At 37.9% G+C, this 22,855-nt stretch overlaps 1 protein-coding gene across 1 annotated transcript in view; it reads left to right on the forward strand.

The window, feature by feature from the left end:
- The window catches only part of coq6 (coenzyme Q6 monooxygenase), an 82,114-nt gene continuing 59,259 nt past the window's right edge, over positions 1–22,855 (forward strand). Inside the window, exons 1-3 of the mRNA XM_028822335.2 lie at positions 1–313; positions 1,528–1,662; positions 4,022–4,080. Coding sequence (XP_028678168.2) covers positions 88–313; positions 1,528–1,662; positions 4,022–4,080 — 420 coding nt within the window. The 5' untranslated portion in view covers positions 1–87. The remainder of the gene's footprint in view (positions 314–1,527; positions 1,663–4,021; positions 4,081–22,855) is intronic.

The raw sequence follows: 22,855 nt of genomic DNA on the forward strand, positions 1-22,855 counted from the left end.
TGTGGGTGCTTTTTAGTGTTGAGGGGCGTGGTTTGAAGGGGCAAGAGAAGGAGTGTGCTTTGTTTTTCAGGCGGATTCGTAGGTTTTATGGTGATTTGCAGTCGTGCAATAGTCATGTCTTTTATACCCAGTGGTCTTCTAGTAGTCCGAGGCCTGTGGGGCAGGCCCAGCATGCTGTCTCTACCGTGGGCGGTAAAGCGGAGGCTAGTCTGTTTAGCTAGCCATAGTGTTGAAGGCCAAGTAGAGGGCGAAGTATACGACGTGATAATTTCAGGAGGGGGCATGGTAGGCACTGCCATGGCATGTTCCTTAGGTGAGCATTTAGTAGTGGTAAACGCATAGAAAACACGATCCTTCTGTGTGTGTTCCAGTAATCCCCGAAGCAGTCTCATGAATTCCTAAACTACAGCTTATTTTGTTGGCATGATTTAACTTTTTGAACAAGGTCTGTATTGAAGAGTTTTGCATTTGGGGCATAGAAACGAAGGCGTAATGGCTTTTGAGTTACTCTGTTTCAGCGAAAAACAGTTGTTGTGTCAGAGATGCGATTGCGCAAAACTAATTGTAAACAGTGTAGCGTCTTGGAAGGTGGACTCGCATGACCTGCTGATCATGAGCAGTTCTTAAATTTGTGTGAATATGACCTCATCCGACTTGGATGCCCCTCTGAAAAAAAATCGCTGTGTTGACGCACTGTGTTAGTGTAACTTTAATTATTAAAAGCTATTAAAGATGCCATATTAGTTCCGAAAGATGACTTTTACAGATCATCTTATTTTTTACATGTGAATTTCATACAGTACAGGGTTTTCTTAGTACAGACCGAAAAAAGCCTCGTTTCCACAGTATGTGGAAAGTAAAAATAAATACTCCTTTAAACTATTAATGTGTTACCCTAGACTCTCGTGAGCTCAGATTCACTTTACTACATTTGAATGGGTTGTTGCTTGTATTCCATACTCAGTCAAGCCAACATAACATTTTCAGTCCCCGAATAATCCAGTTCAGATTTGTGGATAGGGGTACCAGTCCATCGCAAAGCCCACACATGCACACCCATTCTTAAAGCAAACTATAAGGTTAATTGGCATTTATTTTAAATTTTAGTAATATATTTGTGTCAACAAATTTTACAGCTTTACTGAGGAGTGGTTCAAAATAATTTTACATTTTGTAGAGGAAATTAGTTTGAAAACACTGTTCATCGAGATGTAGAAAGGAACAAAAGGCAGTATCCTGTCAACTGTAAGAACACACATACATATTCAAGTCCCATTTTGTAAAAGGCAGAAGAGTTTTGCTTTTAAATGTAAATATTTTAATGACTCCCATTAATACAGAATACTCTATATTTGTTTAGGCGACAACACTCCTATATGCGAGTTGAAGATGATCATTTTTTATCTAGTTTGAATTTTCTAGTGTTAAGAATTTTTATTTAGGAGCTTAAAAGCAATTGCACTTTGTTTATTATTGAATACATTTTTTATTTTTTAATTCCATTGTATTTTTTACTTCAATGTATAGGTTTTGATCCTAATCTAGAGGGGAAGAAAATTCTCTTGTTAGAAGCTGGTGGCAAAAAAACATTTGACAGTGTTCATCAGGATTATGGCACCAGAGTCAGCTCCATCAACCTTGGCTCTGCTACTTTACTCAGTGGTATGTGAAATACAGTTTTTGAGCGTACAGCCAAAATCATGTGTCTTGCTGTAGCAATCAATATATATTTTTAAGTTTTATATATGTGTGTGCATTAAATCATTAAAAACATATGTTTTCATATACCAAATGTGATGATGGGGGAGTTATGAAGCATGCATTTTCATAATATTTCCTTTGGATGAAAATACTATTCATGATTATATGTGTTTTGCCCTGGTTATATTTGTGTTTGTGTAAAATCCTGAAAAAATTCATAATGTATGAAATCGTCATTTTTGCTGCATGCAATGACATAAAAGTGAAACATTAAACATGTTCTTGGATTAGTTTGCTTTTAGAAGTAGTCATGCTACTAGTTACACCATTACCATTGTATTTAGTTATTCCATTTTTACAACTTGCTTATTTTCAAAGACAGTACAGCATTTGCATTTGTTAACTATGTCTAAAATATCATTTGGTTGCTCTGAACGACAATGTAGAAATGTTATGCTTAATGTTTTAGGGATCTTATTATTTTGCTGTTTCAAGTATTACAGTATCTCACATATAAACTCTAGAATATAATTTATGCACAACTATCTTTCTAAAAACATAGTCCACAAATTTGTGAACATGTACCTATACTGGTGGCGTTTCTGTGTTTATTAAATTTGATTTAAAGGAGTGCTCTGTTCATAGTCATAAATGTATTGTGAAAGTCATTAATTTACTGATATTAATCTACCGAATAGTCGTCTTTAGCATGGTTTAGTTTTCAAGTAAACATGTAGTACTATTGAAGAAGTCTGTTTTTTTCTGGCTGTTTTTATTTAAATACACTGATTACCATCTTACAGCTTATTTCTTAATTATCGTCAATACTGGAATTAACATGATTGCAGCTCCAATGAATAGTAATCATGTGTTGTCATTTAATGATGAGGCTTGGGAGAATAGATCTGAAACAGAGAACACATGCATGACTTTCTGCTTAGTTTACTTTTGAAAGATTCCAACCAGCATGAGTCACTTGTTTAAATGGTTTTTTAGAATACTGTTGCAATTTCAAACAAAAACAAAATCTTCAGAATCAACATAACACTTGTTGGAAACTTGTGGCCTGTGCACGATTACTATATAGACTGCTCAAGAAATGAAATACTATTTACAATATAGCCACTATGTGACTTAAAATGGATTTTTTGCGTAATTTTTATTAAACAACTACTACTTTGCCGAGTGCACAGTGGTTCTAACAGTGAAACTGTCAAATCAAGTTTACTGTCATGTGTACCTAGTTAAATGAAATTCTGACTTTCATGTCTCCAAAGAACATACTGACAAAAGACACACCCAGACACAATATACCTAGCCCACAGAATATACAATACAATATGTATTCAGAAATATTATATATAATATATGCTGTTTGTGTGTGTGTGTATGCACACTTCATGAATGTTCTTACCTATTTTATGTCCTAAAATCCACTAGAGTAGTCTGAGTGTTAAATTTACAGGCGTGCCGGTGAGGATTGCACTCTGTGATATGATACGTGTGTGGGAAAGGTTAGTGCCACTAGTGGGATCTCCTCAGGGTTACCTGCAGACCTTTGAGCGCTGGATGGAAAGCCTGGATACATTTGTGAATGCTTACTGGGAGGAATCTGTCAGAACCAGAAGTGTTTCTGGCAGGACATGTTCTTACGCCAGAAGTACTCCAGGGTACGGCTCCAAAAGAGCGCCTCCACCTCACTCATGGAGTCAGAGTCGGGAGTGGAGACAGATGAAGCTCACCTGGAGAGGAGTGGAGGAGGGAAAGGAAGGTATGAATAAAAAATAGAATTGTGCTGTACTGTACTGGACCCATTTCAAAGAAGTCTGTCAAAGGTACTTTGTCAAATAAGTTAACCATTGTTTGAACCCGGAAGGGTGTGTTGGCAGTCGTGTCTGGGGTTTAGAGGCTTTGATACGCCCCCAAGTGGTCACAATGTTTATAAACGATATGTGTGTGTGTATAAATAATACACACACACACTATTTGTTTTGTTACAGTATTTGAATTCTTATGTACATTTTACCTGCACTTATATATTATATATATAATGTTATTGGATATCAGATCATTTCTGAAAAATTTGCACAGTTGTTTTATGAGGACACGTTGGCTTAAATCAAAGTTTACACGAAAAAACTTCTGGATATTTTAGTTACTGAGACTTAAGTAACATGCTGACATAGTTTGATGTGCACGAAAAGAAGGATCATTTATAAATTTCACTCAAATCACAATAAAATCCTAAAATATTTTTCTGATTTTCACAACTAAGTAAGATAATAATAACCTACTAACTTTTTTTAAATTTTTATTTTAGCGGTTGGAGCCTGGGACCACATTTTGAACATGAGGTGTAAGCCCTTTAAAAGAATGCAGGTAAGAATTTTTATTATAGTTGCTTCAGTTGTTTATAAAAAATCTGTTTAGTTTTTGCTTTAAAAGAAAATGAGAATACTTTCTGTCACCCTTTTGATTAAATATTTTTTGAAAAGCACAAAAGAGTCAACATCTTAGGGAAAATAAAAGCAGATTTTCTTCATTTCATTCTTTACTTATAGTTGTTCATTGTGTAAATAGTATCTTAGATAAATGCCATAACTTTTTCGGAATAGGAGAATTATACTGCCTGCAGTTTGGCAGAAAACTAAAACAAGTGCTTACCTCTCTACAGTGCCAAAATAATGATTTCATTGGGCCACCTAAATGAAGTGGGTTTACAAACTGCGGGGATCACAGTGGTAATTGCGGCTGCCTCATACCTTCAGTGGACTGGGTTTCTAACCACTGTCTCACAGGAGTTAACTATCTGTGTCTTATAAGATTTTTCTCCCAGCTCTCTGGTTTCTCCCCACATTGCAAAGACATTTGTGCTGTGTTAATTTGCAGCTCAACACTGGCCTGGTGTGAATGTGTACATGAGTATGCTTGGGGATGCACTGTCTACCCATTCAGGATTGGTTTATTATAGTCTTGTGCTACAGTGGTGCTTCAGTCGCCTGCTGATTCACATGACCTTCCAATTGGATTAAGGATGTTAAAAGTATTGATGAGTAGAGGATGACAAAAAACTGCATATAGGTAGCTTTTACTACCAATAAAATCTAATTATTATGTAACTAGTGTAGCTTGTGAACATCTAGGGCCTCATGCATAACGCTGTGTGTAGATTTCACACTAAAATATGGTGTAAGGACAAAAGCGGAAATGTGCGTACTCACAAAAAAATCCAGATGCATAAATCTGTGTGTTCGCCAACTTCCATGTTCTTCCGCTCCATAAATCCCGGTCAGCGTGAAAAGTAATGCATTTGCACGCGCCTGCTGCCACACCCCAAACTCCTCCCAGAATTACACCTCCTTGAATATGCAAATCAATATAAATAGCCCTTAAGCTCAGCGTTCTGTGAAAAGGCAATGGCAAAAGCATGGTGGGAAATAAAAGAATTTCAGCGAATACCAAGTGGAGGCAATGAAAAATGTACTATTTGTTGGTTTAAACAGTGGTATAAACAACAAAAGGAAGTTGATCGAGTGACATAGAGTGTCGGAGAAACTCGAACGCTCAAGTTCACAAAGTCTCACAGTGACCGAAATAAAAAAAGAAGTCGTAGCTCACCGTCTGAATGTCATATGAAAGCTTATTAGGGTACAGAGAAAAAAATAGACACACAGTGGGGGGTAAAAAGCTTGAAATGTCAACTTTAATCACATTTATTTTGTCATTAAAGTAGAACATCATAAACTTCATCTTAAAATCATAACTAAAGTAGCACATTAAATGCTTTGTTTTGTATTTGATCTTCTATGTGCTCTGTGTGTGAAACACTACGTGCTTCTTAAATGGGCTTTCTCTTCCTCCGACAGAACACAGAATCCATTACATTCGTGATATTACAGCTCTTTGAATAATTAAAATACTGAGATGTATACGTGATATCATTTTCATGATGATAGGAGTTAAAGCATGTTATTAAACATGGGAACATGGTGGTGCAGTGATTGTTCCTGCCTCACGCAAGATGCTTGCTGCACTGTGCGCGACCTTCGATGAAATAATTTATTGCAGCAGTACTGTCTCTTTCAAACGTACTAACCCCCAATTCCTGTACTTACTTTTTTTTCTCCAAATACAGTGGAACCTCGGGTCCCAACCATAATTCGTTCCAAAACTCTGGACGTAAACCGATTTGGTCGTGAACCGAAGCAATTTCCCCCATAGGATTGTATGTAAATACAATTAATCCGTTCCAGACCATACGAACTGTATGTAAATATATATTTTTTTAAAGTTTTTAAGCACAAATATAGTTAATTAAACCATAGAATGCACAGCGTAATAGTAAACTAAATGTAAAAACATTGAGTAACACTGAGAAAACCGTGAACAACAGAGAAAACTAACACTGCAATAGTTTGTGCTATAGCGCTACCAACCGCTGGCTAAAAACACTTTTTTTAATGAGTTTTAAGCACAGGGAAAAAATGAACATTTGAAAAAATCTGTAATTTAATAAACCACCAAGAAAAGTAACATTGCAACAATGCACGCTACAAACCGATCGCTATAAACAGAAGTGAAAACAAAATCAAGCCCAGTGCATTCTTTAACTGCCTTCCTACCTTATGCATCCAGCCCCCTCTCTCTCGCGCTGCCTGTGTGTGTGTGCGTCTGTCTCTCTCTCGCGCTGCCTGTGTGTGTGTGCGGCTCTCTCTTGCGCTGCCTGTGTGTGTGCTCTCTCTCTTGCGCTGCCTCTGTGTGTGTGTGTGTTGTGCTCTCTCGCTCTCTCTCTCTTGCTCGCTGCACAGGAAATGCACAGGGAGAGACTGAACATGTACAAACCAAAAGGGAAACTGGCTTGTTCGTATAACGAGTGTGTGGTCGTGAACCGAGGCAAAAGTTTGGCTAACTTTTTGGTCATAAACCGATTTGTACGTGAACCGAGGTCCCACTGTACCCAATCGCGACACAATCAGCTCTGTAATAGACGTTAAGCCTTCTGTAAGGTTAGAACGCTGATTCGTCAAAGCTTTTAAGGAACATTGAAATATCTTTGTAGTACGTGTTTAATTATTCTATCCATCTATCCTTCCAGTGTCGTGCCAGCCCCAGCAAGAATACAGCACGATGCAAGAACAATCCGTGAACGGAGCACCAGCTCCTCGCTAGCGCTGCGGCACCGTGTCCTCACATGTTTAATTATTAACAATATAGATTATTTAAATGAAGTTAAAGTTTTATCTGTATAATATAATAAAACATTTTGCTGTATTTCCTTTTTTTTGTGAAAGTGTTTATTTGATATTTGGCCATCAGCCTTCACACATTATATAGTACAGTTCATGTCTACATTTTGTTATTTATTACTAAAACATGAAAAACATTTCTGTTTTAATGATGTGTTTACATAGATTGTTGTAGACACAAAACACACATCAAATTATTTCCCTTACAATTCTAGGTAGCTCACTCCCAGATAATCAATCAAGGCAGGAACTGGGAGAACTTCATGCCCGTTCTGAGGCGGTGGGGGGATGGTATAGCAGGCTGCTAGCTGCTTGGACTTATCGGCACATTTAGAAGACAAAAGATGCTGATGGAGAGGTGCGAAGGGATTTAAGGTGGGACGGATTTACGAGTTTTTTCGTTGGCTCTTGTAATTCTAGTGTTAAAGTTGTCCATTTAATTTGAACCAATGAGAAGATCTGAAACTTTTACAGGGAATGTTGCCTATAATAGTTTGTTAGCTCTGATTGTCTAAAGTAGCTTTTAGTTTTTGGCTGTCTGATTCCAGTATATATATCTATCAGTTCATTCGCAGTTTTGTTAAATTCTGTTGGAATACTCAATAAAATAATGAAGTTAACTCTGCGTTGCCTGTCTACTGTACTGCTGGCTTATTCATTTTAAAATAACACTAGTGATCTATTATGAATTTATACAGCTCAGTGTGATGTGTTTTATGATGACAGTTGATTACTAAACAGAATTTTTTATCATGTGGCCGCAAGGAGCTTTTGTGTGATATTAGCATCACGGATTTACCACTCTTTCCATCACCTTCATCACATCACAGTATACCTTTGGCTATTCATGTTTCAGTTATTCCTGCTGCACATGACATATATTCCTTAGTGAAAACCTTAGAAAAGATTTTAGAACTAAAGAGCGTGAATAGTGAATAGCAGGAAAACAAACACACATCAGACCCCTCCTTTCTGTATCTTTAGAACATTCATGCCATCATAAAGAGCCAATGTGTTTTTAGCAATTTGCCTTCTTTTTCTATTTTTCTGGAATTAGCTACAAGATTTTGTAACACAATGGTAGTGTAGAACAGAGTTGTCCTTTGGGATAACAGAAATGCCACTGACCTGAGTGAAATTGTTTGCTTCAGTTTGTTCTCCAGTATGTGGGCCTGCAGATGTAACAAACAGAAAATCCTAAGCAATTTTTGAGCAACCATGGCACTCTGTGTACTCTGGTACAGTGGTTTCATAATGCAGCTATACCCTTTTCAGAAGGGTAGTTTTGTAATATTTTAATAGGATGTTACCAATGAAGATATTACATTGCACCCATAATCTACACCAAGGCTAGAGCTAAGAAATATAGGCATATTTTTTAGTGTAAAATACATGTCTAATTGCTGATGGACCCTTGAGTAGGAGAGACTTTTGAGAGAGATATTTTTTTAAATAAGAATCAAGTTACAATACTAACTGTGGCCTTCATGGGTATTATATATCATATATTTATTAAATAGGTATTGCATCTTTCATTTTTTTACCATTAGTGGGACATACATGTCATGCAAACTTTTGATTTCTGTTCTGTTTTACATTTTTTCCTTGTATCCTTAAATCCTGTATCAAGGAAATAGGAACACTTTCCTTCAAAATCACTTATTCATTAAATCCCAAAGGGAAAAAGATCAGTTCAGTCAAAGTCATTTTATTTTTTTCAGGCCTGTCATTCCAAGGTGAATTTAAAGTGTTTTATTATGGGGTTTTTAACCCTTATAGATTCTTTCTATTCACCAATCCTGTATTTTCTGCTAGAACATTTTTGTAGTTAAGAGGTCAGCTGTTACCCTAACTCGTCAGTTGTCAGTGGATCAGTTGTCTAAAGTTACTGAATCTTTAAGGATTAACCTTTGCTTTTACATGCATATGCATCTTTCATTTTACCTATGTCCAATAAATGTAACAAAAATGGTTGTGCTGCTAAATTACGTGTCTGCAATGCTTTCTGGAAGAGATTCTGTTTGGTATTATCATTTCGTATACAAGTGGGCTAAGCTTAATTTTTAAAGAGCTTTAAACTGTTATGTAGCTCCATAGCAACAGAGTAACAGGGTGCTTCTACCCTTACTATAGTTTATATTTCATGAGCTAATTATGTCATGAATCATTTAATTATTTAATTTGAAAGACCAAATACATTACTTCTTAAACTAAGATGTTATACCCTCAATGGCGGTTACACCCCTGAACTTTATTGTGACAACCTTAATTCATACCTGATTGTTGAGCTAACACTTGATTTCATTGGCAGGCATATTTCTGTTACTTTTTGATCTTCTTTTTACCAATCTCTCAATAGTCCTTAGCTTTTGTCCAAACTGAAAAAATCTTCAAAATGTCAACTGTGTAATTGAATGGTTTGACTGCACATCTTGAACCATAGTGAAAGTAGTTATCCCAGTACCAGAGAATATTAGAACATTATTTAGGACTGTTTCAATCTGAAACCAGACAGAACTTTTCTAACATTGTGTTTAGTTAGAGTAAGATTTTCTCCAGAATTTTATAAGATATTGGAAGCGTAGTTTGTCTGTAAATCTGATTTCTTTAATGATAATATTTTTGTGTTCAGCGTGGGCTGTGTAGCTACTTCTGCTAAATCTTTCAACAGACTAGTTGTTTTAAGAACAGGTGGTAGATTTAATTATAATATAATAAAAATAATATAATTATAATACTGAAATTTACTGTCATTAAATTTAAATGCATTAAGCTGATAAATATGGTACAGTGGATCATTGCTAGAGCTTTTTAGTGGCCTCAATGGAAATGTAGAGCGTAATGTTAGCTGTTGAAGAGATTCAGATGCAAAATGATCAGTGGAAATTATGAATTCATTTGGATTTTCACACTGTGACAGGGCTGAAAATGGTAGCTGTAAAATGTGTTATTTGTCATATAGATAGATAGATAGATACTTTATTAATCCCAGTGGGAAATTCACATTCTTCAGCAGCAGCATACTGATACAATAAATAATATTAAATTAAAGAATGATAATAATGCAGGTGAAAAAACAGACAATAACTATGTATAATGTTAAATGTTAACGTTTACCCCCCCGGATGGAATTAAAGAGTCGCATAGTTTGGGGGAGGAACGATCTCCTCAATCTGTCAGTGGAGCAGGACAGTGACAGCAGTCTGTCACTGAAGCTGCTCTTCTGTCTGGAGATGATACTATTTAGTGGATGCAGTGGATTCTCCATAATTGATAGGAGCCTGCTGAGCGCCCTTCGCTCTGCCACAGATGTTAAACTGTCCAGCTCCATGCCAACAATAGAGCTTGCCTTCCTCACCAGTTTGTCCAGACGTGAGGCGTCTTTCCTCTTAATGCTGCCTCCCCAGCACACCACTGCGTAGAAGAGGGCGCTCGCCACAACTGTCTGATAGAACATCTGTAGCATCTTATTGCAGATGTTGAAGGACGCCAGCCTTCTAAGGAAGTATAACCGGCTCTGTCCTTTCTTGCACAGCGCATCAGTATTGGCAGTCCAGTCTAATTTATCATCCAGCTGCACTCCCAGATATTTATAGGTCTGCACCCTCTGCACACAGTCACCTTTGATGATCACTGGGTCTATGAGGGGTCTGGGCCTCCTAAAATCCACCACCAGCTCTTTGGTTTTGCTGGTGTTCAGGCGTAGGTGGTTTGAGTTGCACCATTTAACAAAGTCATTGATTAGGTCCCTATACTCCTCCTCCAGCCCATTCCTGATGCAGCCCACGATAGCAGTGTCATCAGCGAACTTTTGCACGTGGCAGGACTCCGAGTTGTATTGGAAGTCCGATGTATATAGGCTGAACAGGACCGGAGAAAGTACAGTCCCCTGTGGCGCTCCTGTGTTGAGTACAGTACACCCTCAAAATTCACAAGGGTTACGTTTCTAGAGCACCAGCGAATTGTGAAAAAACGCAAATTTTGGATATGGTTAAAAAATGCCTATTTTTATAGTATAAACCCTAAATATGCCCCCAAAACACTTTAATTTAATTTCAAACTCAGCTTAGTACATTACCTAAAAAAAGAATGTAAAGGTAAACCTGTTTACTGTACTGCTATGTCTCCCGCAGTGCTAGAATGTAAAATACTGATGTTACCACTATATGTACTGTAATTCATGCAAGCGTGTTTTCATTGCCAGAAGCCTTAGAAGGTGCAGGGTGTTTCGAAGGCATCTTGGGGCTTTAACCCTTAAACTGCCACATACTTGGGGGTTAATGCATCCCTGGACGGCAAATACTTTACTGCACTTTAACACTAGAATTACCAGAGCCTACGAAAAAACTCGTAGATCTGTCCCACCTTAAATCGCTTCTTAAATCCGTTCACACCTCTCCGCCAGCATCCTCTGTTCTCTAAATGTGCAGATAAAGACAAGCTGCAAACAGCCAACTATTCCATCCCCCCACCGACTTAGAACGTGCACAAACTTCACACATTCTATAGTTTATGCCTACATTTTGTAACATTTATTACTAAAATATGAAAAAGTTTCTGTTTTAACAATGTGTTTACACAGATTACTGTAGAAACGGAACACACATGAAATGCATGTGTTCCAAATAACGATCTATTATTTCCACTCTAAAACTCCAGTTCAGTTACTCCCAGATAATCAAACAAGGCATGAGCTGGGAAAACTTAGTGAATGTTTTTCGATGGTGGGGGATGGAATAGCCGGCTTTTTGCTGCTTGTCTTAATCGGCACATTTAGAAGACAAAAGAGAGGTGAGAATGGTTTTAAGGTGGGCCGCATCTATGAGTTTTTTCGTAGACTCTGGTAATTCTAGTGTTAAGTAAACATCACAATTCACAAAGAAAAAGTGAAATTTTAATAGAACACATTTTTTTTCCATGCAAAGAACATCACAATTACTGCAACACTGATCATTTTACACAATACTAATGTACTGTGTAAACTATTTAAAAAACTACTGGAACAATATGTACAAAGTGCAAGTGACGCCATGGATAAAATCACTGAGCCAACTGCGCTTGAACTGGCAGCACGCAAACACACAGAGGTAAACGCTGATGCTGTCTCAATCCCAGAGATAGTGAGGCTGCAGGTTGTCACGCTTGGGTCACAGAATTGCACAGAAACACAGGAGATTGTAGAGACAATAACTTCAAACAAACATGTCTCTTTCAGAAGTAAAATGAGCTCAGTATGCAATTAGTTATCGATTAAAGAATAGACAAACATCATAGGGGAGCACAACCCCCAGCAGGAGCAGAGGATGTCTGGGGGAGGAGAGAGAAACAAAGCAATCAGCCAAAAAGGACAGGTGCTGTTCAGGCTTTTAAGTAAATGTAGCGTCACACGAGAAGCATATCACGCGACAGAGCAGCCACAAGTAAGCCTGAGAAGATGGCGATTTATTTGTATTTATGGTGGAGATTCCAGGAACGCACTCACAAACAGAGACAAAAATAAAGCAATCCGGTAATCAAACAGCAAGTAAAGAATGAAATGGAAAAAAATTAAATAAATGAAAACAACGATACCACCCCTGTTCCCCTTACAGCAATTACACATTAAACGCAACAAAGCACCAACAAAACACACACAAATAATCATGAAAAATGGCAACGGATGAAATGTAATGATGAAAATAGATAGTCCAGAAATCCGCACGTTGAATGGGAATGTAAAGATAGTCATACTGCTAGTTCCTGAAATGGTGAAGACGAGTTCAGGAGTGCTTCTTTCTTTGCAGGTTGGCCATGAATCCACTTACAGTCCTTACACAGGCAGACAATGCAGACGCCAAACACGAAACGATCCAGGACAAAACAAATAATTACAGGTAACCCAACAGAAGGCAGACAGAGAGACAGAAACTTGAAACACAAATTACAAAAACTTGCTTTTTTTGCTTTTGGTCACCAGCCCCCTTTGTAAAAGCTGCTCTGACATCCTTTGACCCCAATAGCCCCTACACCCTCAGCAGAAGACCAATCAGAGCCACTGCAGGGACTGCTAGGAGTCGCAGTTTCAAATTCTATTGGCTACTTTCACCATCCCAAGCCGCATTTCCTCTACAGTTGCGTCCTGTTCTCTCTACAGTACAGTTTTTCCACGAAAGAAGCCATAAAAATTGCGGAGGATATTTGCGGTTTTTGCTAATAATTATTAGATCGGTTCTAAGGAAAAATCCGTGAATGACTGAGGCCGTGAACTCTTAACCGCGACTTCGCAGGGGTCTACTGTATAAGGAACTAAAGAGTTTTCATTATTAACATTTGATGTAGAAAAAGTCAAAATCACTCATCACATTTGGCTGCAGTGTTGGCTAAAATTTCCTTGCATGGAATGTAAATCTTGTTTGAACTAAAGTGTAAGGAAGCCTTCTTCTGACACTACAAAAAAAAAATGCATTTGATTTATTTTGCAATTGGGAATGCGACCTTTACATAATACACACCTAGGACCTTGGAGCTGTATGGCTGAGGCACTAAATACTGTGCACCCTTGACGTCATCATTTGCAAGCATTTGATGCATTTAGAATCTTTATTATAAGTCTTTTAAGTATAAGCTTGTCATAACAATTTTCATATTTTAATATGAATAATAATATACATTTATGATTACATATTTTGCAAATTAAATTAATTTCCAATGACATCAAAACCTAACAGGAATCATGAATCAAATTGCAGAGTATTATAATGCATTGAAAAGTTTATTCATTGACTAGCAAAATACCCGCGCTTCGCAGCGGTGAAGTACTGCTTTAAAATTTTAAATAATAAACTGAGGGAAAATGTACCAATAATTATTTGTTATCTTGCCTCAAATCAATGCCAACCTTTTGTAGGGTCTGTCCCTGAGACTTATTAATTGTCATTGTGAAGCAGAGCCTTACTGGAAATTGGAGGTGTTTGAATTGAAATGGGAGATCAGAGGGTATAGCAGGGATGCGAGGAATAAAAACTCTCTCCCCTGAGCCACTGCCAGTAAAAATAGTTGCCTCAATTAGGTTCTTTTGCAGGCACGTGACCTGAAGTCTCGTGCCATTACAAAGTTTCGGTGGCTGTAAGTTTCTCAGTAACATTATTGGTGCCCCAACCTTCAAAATTAGATTATGCTCAGGAGTACCTGGAGGATTCAGAGTGTGGATCGAGCTGCAGGCTATGGACGTATATATGTACGTAAGTAGGATTCAGTTATCGTTGGGAACCCGCGTACCAAATTTCTTGAAGATGGGCCCATTAAGTAACAAAGACCATTGGAAAGTTCAATATGGCGGCTGACAGTGGTGTCATACCACCGAAATAAGTACGTACATCGTTTTCGGTTAGCGCTGGGAAGCTGCGTACCAAATTTCGTGAAGATGGGGCCATAAATAAGAAAGTTTAACATGGTGGATGTTATGACCGTTACGTGTAGAATTTCGAAATGAAACCTGTTTAACTTTTGTAAGTAAGCTGTAAGGAATGAGCCTGCCAAATTTCAGCATTCTACCTACACGGGAAGTTGGAGAGTTAATGATGAGTGAGTCAGTGAGGGATTTGCCTTTTATTAGTATAGATGTATATGTATATATATGTGTGTGTGTGTGTGTCTTTGTGTGTGTACATATAGATATATATATAGTTATATCTATATCTATATATATATATATAGATATATATATAGTTATATCTATAGCTATATATATATATATATATATATATATATATATATATATATATATATATATATATATATATATATATAGCTGTACCCGGCCACGCGTTGCTGTTTTCTCAGTCTGGTTAAATGGAAAAGAAAGAAAAGAGAAAGAGCACATTTCTAATATGATTAATTTCACAATGCTTGTGGGAATACAATATTTTTTGTTGTTCCACTGTCTGTGCAGAATGTTAGACTGAATAATATTGTTAAGTTCGTAGACGTCTTTGTTTTTGGCCGCAAGAATAGCTCATTCACTCAGCCAATCGTGATTCTTATAATTGGTTTGAATATTGGGAAATACTTTTTCAACCAATTCTTCTTTTGACGTCACTAAATTGCAAAAGTTATGAGGCAATGAAATTCGTCCTGAGTTCAGATCAACCGGCACCTTTCCATTCCCAATTTCCAGATTTCTCCAACCCCGTTATTGACAGTTTGCATTATTTGATCGTAAGTGGCTTTTTGCTGAAGCGTTAGCTTAGGAATATTTGATTGCACGTACGACAAAAGATCACCCGTGTTGTAATTTTCTTCATGACGCAATTCTACATCGAATGAAGCAGCAGCAGATCGATTTGGTGATGGCATTCCCAATTGATTGAGAACTTTGTTTGCGATTTCTAAGCACAAATCTTCAATCATTATCAACGCTTAGTTGTAGATGTCTGCTGTGAAATCCATGTTTATATTTGAATTTTACTTGTGTATTCGATGGAAAATATCTTCAGCCATGTGCGATTTATATTTCTCCCATAACTGTGTTGGAGATGAAGGAGAGCAGGCGGTCAATATGATTGCAAACAATGCATGGATTTGGTTTGGATGTGACGTGTTGCACGCGTCATTAATGTATACATCCCAGTGTCGGTCGTTCTCCAATAAATTCAGAGCTTGACATTTACTTCGGAAAGTGGCATGTGTAACGCCGTTGACAATTCTCAATTGCTGGAAAGACGTTGGACCGGGCACATTTACCAACAGCATGTGAACAAAGAAGCATTCATCTTGATTGGGATGCACGGTGTACAGTCTGCCTATCGTAGTTTCTTTGAATATGCCAGGTTGTCCGTTGACTCGCTCTCCTCGTTTGCGTTGTTCAAATGATTTTCTACTCGCATTCCATGTGTAATATGTAGGCACTTCCGAATACAGCAGTGTTTTCGCAAATGCGTCATTTTAACCTAACGTAAAGAAAGCAGTTAACGTTGTAGCCGGTGGATTCAGGGCTATTTGTTGCACATTTGCAGCTGTGAAATAAACGCGTTGTCCATTTTCTAGATGTACTGCTAAGTGAACAACATCTGGACTTCGTTCATGTATGGAAATGAAAGAATTCGCCATACAGCTTCATTTCTGCTTATGTATCTTCCAGCCTAATACTGTGCGATTTCATCGGTATGTATGACCGCATTCCTATCACTTCTTTCTGGTTGCACGCCAAAAACTGCCATGTCGCTGCCTTTATTCACGTACTTAAAAATGTATTTGATCGAAACATTGAAATACAATCGTAAAATATTTAGTATGGCGTGTGTTGCTTTTTCGTCCAACAGATGGCGCTGTGTTTTCAAAAAAAGCATGTTTTTACCTGTCACAGGTGTGACAGCTATATAATATGTATATAAAAACACGCGCATATTCGAATGCAACGTTGTGTCAAAATTTCAAAGCAATCGGTGAAGAACTTTTGGAGATTTAAGGTTTTGAACAAACAAACATTTACATTTTTATTTATATAGATGTATATATATATATGTATGTATATGGTTTTGGCAGCCAAGCGCTTTTTTTCCAACCTAGAAGACGTCTCTTGAGATCCATTTAATCGCCTTGTTGATTGCATGTCTTCCAAGGTACTTTCAATACCCATTTCCTGCACCGAGTCATCTCCCCTTTTATGAGTGACTGTGTTAGTGGCCGTACTTTGTACAGGTCTTTGAACGCACTGAATACTTGTAACTGGTGTCGCCCGTCGGCTACTTTCGAGAGGGAATGGAAGCAATTGTCGAGTAACAAAAATTATTTGTAAGTGATTTCGCATTGAAGAAATAGTAAAAACTTGATCACTTGGGTCAATACCTAAAGAAAGACACACAGCAAATGCAATTGCGAATACACCAGAATCTGTATGATTTAATTGTTGCTGTGTGTCTTCATAAACTATGGGAGGTTTGTAAGGAAACAAAGCATGCTGATCTGGTCCCATTTCATCTTACAGTACTCTACGACCCGGAACTGATCTGATGTTCATACTAACCTGGCTTATGGCTTATGGCTCTGGGGCGATCACGCCTGAAATTACCAAGCGTTACTGTTTATAGCTGTGTATTGGAACATCCAAATCCTGCTTCCTCCTCCTGCTGCTTGCTATCGCCGCTCACCTACGCTACCATACCTGCCTGTCCTACCGGCTGCGTTGTGCTGTGCTGCTTTTACACTGCTATCAGCTAAGTATCAATCACTATTTTAGCGCTTTGAGTACTGAGAAAAGCGCTATATAAATGTAATGAATTATTATTATTTATTATTAAACACTAAAGTACAAAAAAAAAAAAGTAGAAAGTAACACTAAACCGCAACACCGCCGGGAACACCGGCACACCACGTCTATTAAACACTAAGAAACACTAAAGGAAAAAATACTATTCAGTAAGTACCGCGTCTACTAAACAGTAAATCAGTAAAGGAGAAAGGACCAACCGCGTCCGCTGCGGAGCGAAATGAAGTGAATGAAATGAGGTGAATGGGAGGGGAGATGATCACGTGACTCCCCCACCTGCCTTAACTCTCCATCCCTCCACAAACATAGTCTTTCGGATCCCAACTCTCCTTTCGCACACCGCATCTACTAAACACTAAGAAACTCTAAGTAGAAACACTAAAGGAAAAAATACTATTCAGTAAGCACCGCGTCTACTAAACAGTAAAGGAGAAAGGACTAAACACTATGGAAAAAGAACGGCATGACCGCGTCAGCTGTGGAGCTCAGCTCGGAGTGAAATGAAGTGAATGAAATGAGGTGAATGGGAGGGGAGATGATCACGTGACTCCAACTCCCACCTTAACTCTCCGTCCCTCCACAAACACAGCCACACGGATCCCAACTGTCCTTTATAGATATAGACTTTACAAACCCATTTATCTTAATAACAAATTCACAAAAGAACACAAAGCAGGAGCCAGTGCACACCCACACCTGCATTCACTCTGGATTGAATTTAGACTCAACAGTTACCTTCTTTCACTGCTTCAATTCAGGGATTTTCATTATCTGTTATTTGTGATGTTTTTCATGTAATGGTGGTCAAAGACAAAAGGTAGACACATTTTTTTGATATATGTAAAATGCATTTCTACAAAACTTTTTGCATCATATACCAAAATGCAACTAAGATCAAGATACACATGTGCCGGAGTTATTTCTATAAGTTTTCCCCATGGGACAGAAGTTAATGCATATGCAGTTCTACTGCTTAAGTTTATGTAAGTTTTCTTTTTGGAAATCTTTTGAAAAATATGTAGAGCCAATGTCTGCTGCAATAGTCCCTGGTTAGGAATATGGCCTTGAAAGGGGTCCCACTGTTTCACTTTAGACATTTTCACACATGCTCACCAAAACAAGTACAGACTGTGGCAAGGAAGTTATTTCTACCAGAGTTCCTGAAGATTTTACGGAGGAATTCTAGCTAGTGTCCCAACAGGTTGCCTTAAATGTTACCAATCATGAATTTCCTGTACAGTAATCCCTCGCTATATCGCACTTCGACTTTCGCGGCTTCACTCTATCGCGGATTTTATATGTAACCATATCTAAATATATAACGCGGATTTTTTGCTGCTTCGCGGGTTTCTGTGGACAATGGGTCTTTTTACTTCTGGTACATGCTTCCTCAGTTGGTTTGCCCAGTTGATTTCATACAAGGGACGCTATTGGTGGATGACTGAGAAGCTACCTAATCAGAGCACACAGTTAAGTTCCTGTGTGCTGATTGGCTCAGCGACGGAGTGCTGCATTAACCAGGAAGTCTCATCTCACTCATTCAGCATTAACGTGCTCCTGCTACTGCTTCAGGGGCCGTGTCCAAGCGCCAACAGAAGATGCAAATGATTGCAGAAAAGGTAAAAGTTTTGGATATGTTGAAGGAAAGGAACAGCTACACCGCTGCAGGACACCATTACGGCATCAATGAGTCCACGATTCTTTTTATTTAAAAAGGAGGAAAAGCATATAAGATCTACGGCTGCAGTGTCCTTTAACCAGGGCGCAAAACGAGTTGCAAGTGGACGTGATAAGGCAGTAGTCTGGATGGAATCTGTTTTAGGGATTTGGATTGAAGAGTGCTGGAAGAAGAACAACGGCGGTGCTACACAGTCGCCTGAAGAGGCTCCTTTAGAAGAGCTGTAACGCTATCCTTTGTTGTGCAGTAAAATTAAACTCATCGTTATCGGACAAGTCATCGTGTCATTGTTGGTGAGTAACCATAATTAATTATCTACGTACAGTACTTATTACATGTACATAGTTTAGTGTCACTGTACACACATTTTACTGTATACAATTTTTCTTGCATTGTACGTATTTATTGCTGGTGGCCTGTCTGTCGTAATGGCTGTAACATATGTGATATCGGAGACGCTCGATATCTTTAAAATAATATTTAGGTTTTACTATATATAAACTGTGTTTACATACATAATTTCAACGAATCTTACCTAATATCTAAGCGAATACAAAGGGTTTATGCTGTATAATTGTGCGGGAAATGTTTATAATAGTGTGGGAGAGTTTATAAGGGCTTAAAATATATAAAAAGAACCATATGAACATATGGTTTCTACTTCGCGGATTTTCACCTTTTGCGGGGGGTTCTGGAACGCAACCCCCACGATGGAGGAGGGATTACTGTATTCTCTTGGGCAGAAGGAAATTTTCTCCAGTTGTTTCTAATAAATACAAAAATAACATCAATAGCCATGAAATTGTATGTGCATTGCACATATGTCTGATTATATGAAGCCAGTTTGATTTTAGCCCTTTTATTTAGTACAGTTACAGTAACAAAGCAATTTGGACTGGTAAATTGGGCGTTTTTTTAATCTGGTTGTCCTGGATATAGTATTTTGAAAATATGCTAATTAATTTTGTCCAACCCGCTTATTCAAATGATTGGTTGCAGGGAGCTGTGACTGGTCATAGTATTTACAATGGGCATCATTTGGCAGGGTCCCTGTCTACTACAGGGCAGATTTATGCACACACCCATATTCACTGACATTGTGAGATTTTTTAGAGTTGCCAGTCAATCTAACCAGTATGATTACTTACAGTAAAACATCTAATCCAAAGTAAAAGCTTATGTAAGTCAAGTTTATTGCCATGTATATTCAATGCAGTAAAATTCTTACTTGCATGTCTCCTCAGAACAGTTTACAATAAAACAGTATCAACAGAAGATATAATAACACACGTCATGATATGCAACATATACATCCAATACATACAATATGTATTCACACATGTTATATACACTGTTTGTTATATTGCAATATTTACTTTCTTATGGTGCACTGTTCAGCAGCCTTTTCGTCCTGGGTAGGAGTGGTTCCTGAATCTGCTGGTGTAAATTATAATGGTTCAGTAATGCTTCCCAGAATGTAGGAGTTAAAAAAAACAGCTATGCAGGATGACTAAAGTTTTAATTATATTGCTTGCCTCTTTAAGGTAGCATGTGTTATGTATATCATGAATTAAAGGTGACTGGTTGCTGGTAATGTTCTGTGCTGAATTCAAGAGCCTTCCCAGTGGTTTATGATCTTGAGGACAGTAGGTAACACACCAGGATGTGATGCAGCCAATGAGGATGGACTTTACTGCACATCTGCAGAAGTTAGCGAGAGCAGATTGAGAAATTAAATTCTGTGATGGCAGAAGTCTAAGGAAGCAGATCCTCTGGTGAGTTGTTTTTTTTTTTTTTCGAGAAGAGCCAAAATGCGTTGTGCCTACTTCAGTTCATTGGTGATGGTCACACGAAGAAGTTTAAAATTGCTCACCCTTTCATCATTATCCCCTCCGTTGTTGATGGAAGTATGCTCTACCTTTTGCTTCTTGAAGTTTATTGCAATCATAATTATGAAACAACTAAATCATTTTCTGAAGTGAAGCAAGACATTTACAAAATATTGCATTATTTGCAAAGTAACACAATAAAAAACTGAGTGGCAAGTGAAATAATGGTGGAAGTTCTTCAAAAAAATGCTTTTAATTACACAAAGCATTTACCAGTCTTTGAGAAGCAAACAGTTTCAATGCATTTCTCTTATGTGTGAAAGATAAGTAAATTAATGTATAATGAAATCAGAATGGTAAGAGTTTAATTAAATGGACCTTCAGGAAAGGCACATGAATATGTCTCATAATTTTAAATGTACATTAGTACTTATTCAAGCCATATTTTAAATACAGTGGAACCTCGGGTTGCGAGTAACTTGGTTTACAAGTGTTTTGCAAGACGAGCAAAAATTTTTAATAAATTTTGACTTGATAAACGAGTGAGGTCTTGCAGTACGAGTAGTATGTATACGCTTTGTCTGCTGAGTTTCATGTGATCACAACTGAGCTGATGGTTCTTCTCTCTCTCTCTTTCGCTGCGGGATTGTGGGCAATCGTCTCCTATTCTCCGTCTGAGTCGGCGTGCCTCACTCATATAGTCAACATCCGTACGAGCGTATACTGTTTACTACAGCGTTAGGATTGTGACTCTGTGTGTGCGCGCGCGTGTGTGTGTGTATGTGTGTGTGTGCTCGCGCATGTGTGCTGTGACGTGCAAGTCCCCGTCTTGCACCCTAAAACACGAAGCTGAGTCTCAGTACTTTAGCAACACCAGCTTTATTCAGCTTGAAACAGCAACAGCGCGGTTATTTATACACAGACACAGCAGTCAGGCAGGGCCCTGCACATTTATAATGTTCCTTGTTCCTTGTATCACCCATCAACGGAAGGTGCTTACAGAATGTCCGCAATCTTTTCGGATTCGCTTTTACGGCGAACTGCTACAGCGCTGGGAGACTGCGATTGCTTTGGGACACTTTTCCACGTGTCGTCCCGTTGGGTGCAATCCCACAAGAGTTTAAAAACTCACTCACTCCAGCCATGATTCTTTTCAAAGGTAAAGTGCAGGTTAATTTGTTTTATGTATTTTTACTTTATATTTTGTATTAATCATTTTTATTTGAATAGTTTTGGGTTGTGGAACAAATCATCTGAGTTTCCATTATTTCTTATGGGGGAAATTCACTTTGATATATGAGTGCTTTGGACTACGAGCACGTTTCCGGAACGAATTATGCTCGCAAACTGAGGTTCCACTGTATGTAATTTTCTACTATAAACCAATTTGAGAGCTGAGACTTGGTGATGTTCTAAGCTGTATTGTATATTGAAAGCTTACAGTCTTGTGGTTAGTGCTAAGATACCTTTAAAAATGTTCATTGAACCATTAAAAGCCTTATGTATCTCTGCAGTTCTTCCAAGGTCCATTAATATTTCTTTTGATTGGGGCATAGTTCATCTGAACAGATTTTTCTTGAAAAGAGCATACACTGTTAGTTACTAACTTTGTGAGCCTTTTTAATAGGATGAGAATAAATAGCCAACATTATAATCCAATCTCATTGATTGGAGCCATCATCTTAGAGATTCCCAGACGTTTTCCTGAATTAGACTGTTTATGTTTAAACAGTGGGTTTATTATTCACAAAAAGACACAGAACTGTTTTCATCTGATTAGTTTAAGCTGATTGTGACTTTTAGTTGAAGAATAGACCACAGTTTTTTGAGTACATACTGTTGAAGTTGTGGCAAAATGGCTTAAGCACAATAAGGTCAAGGTATTGGAGTGGCCATCACAAAGCCCTGACCTCAATCCAATTGAAAATTTGTGGGTAGAATTGAAAAAGCATGTGCGAGCAAATGTCCCAATTACACTAGTTCTGTCTGCAGGAATGGGCCAAAATTCCAGTAACTTTAGCTGGAAGTTAAACAATTTAAAGGCAATTCTCCTAAATATTAACAAAGTTTATGTAAACTTGTGACCCACTGGAATTGTGATATAATCAAAGAAAAGAGAAATACTTTGTGAACATTGTTGGAAAAAACTGTAGCG

Source organism: Erpetoichthys calabaricus, chromosome 16 (genome assembly GCF_900747795.2).
Source record: "Erpetoichthys calabaricus chromosome 16, fErpCal1.3, whole genome shotgun sequence".
NCBI classification, from domain to species: Eukaryota; Metazoa; Chordata; class Cladistia; order Polypteriformes; family Polypteridae; genus Erpetoichthys; species Erpetoichthys calabaricus.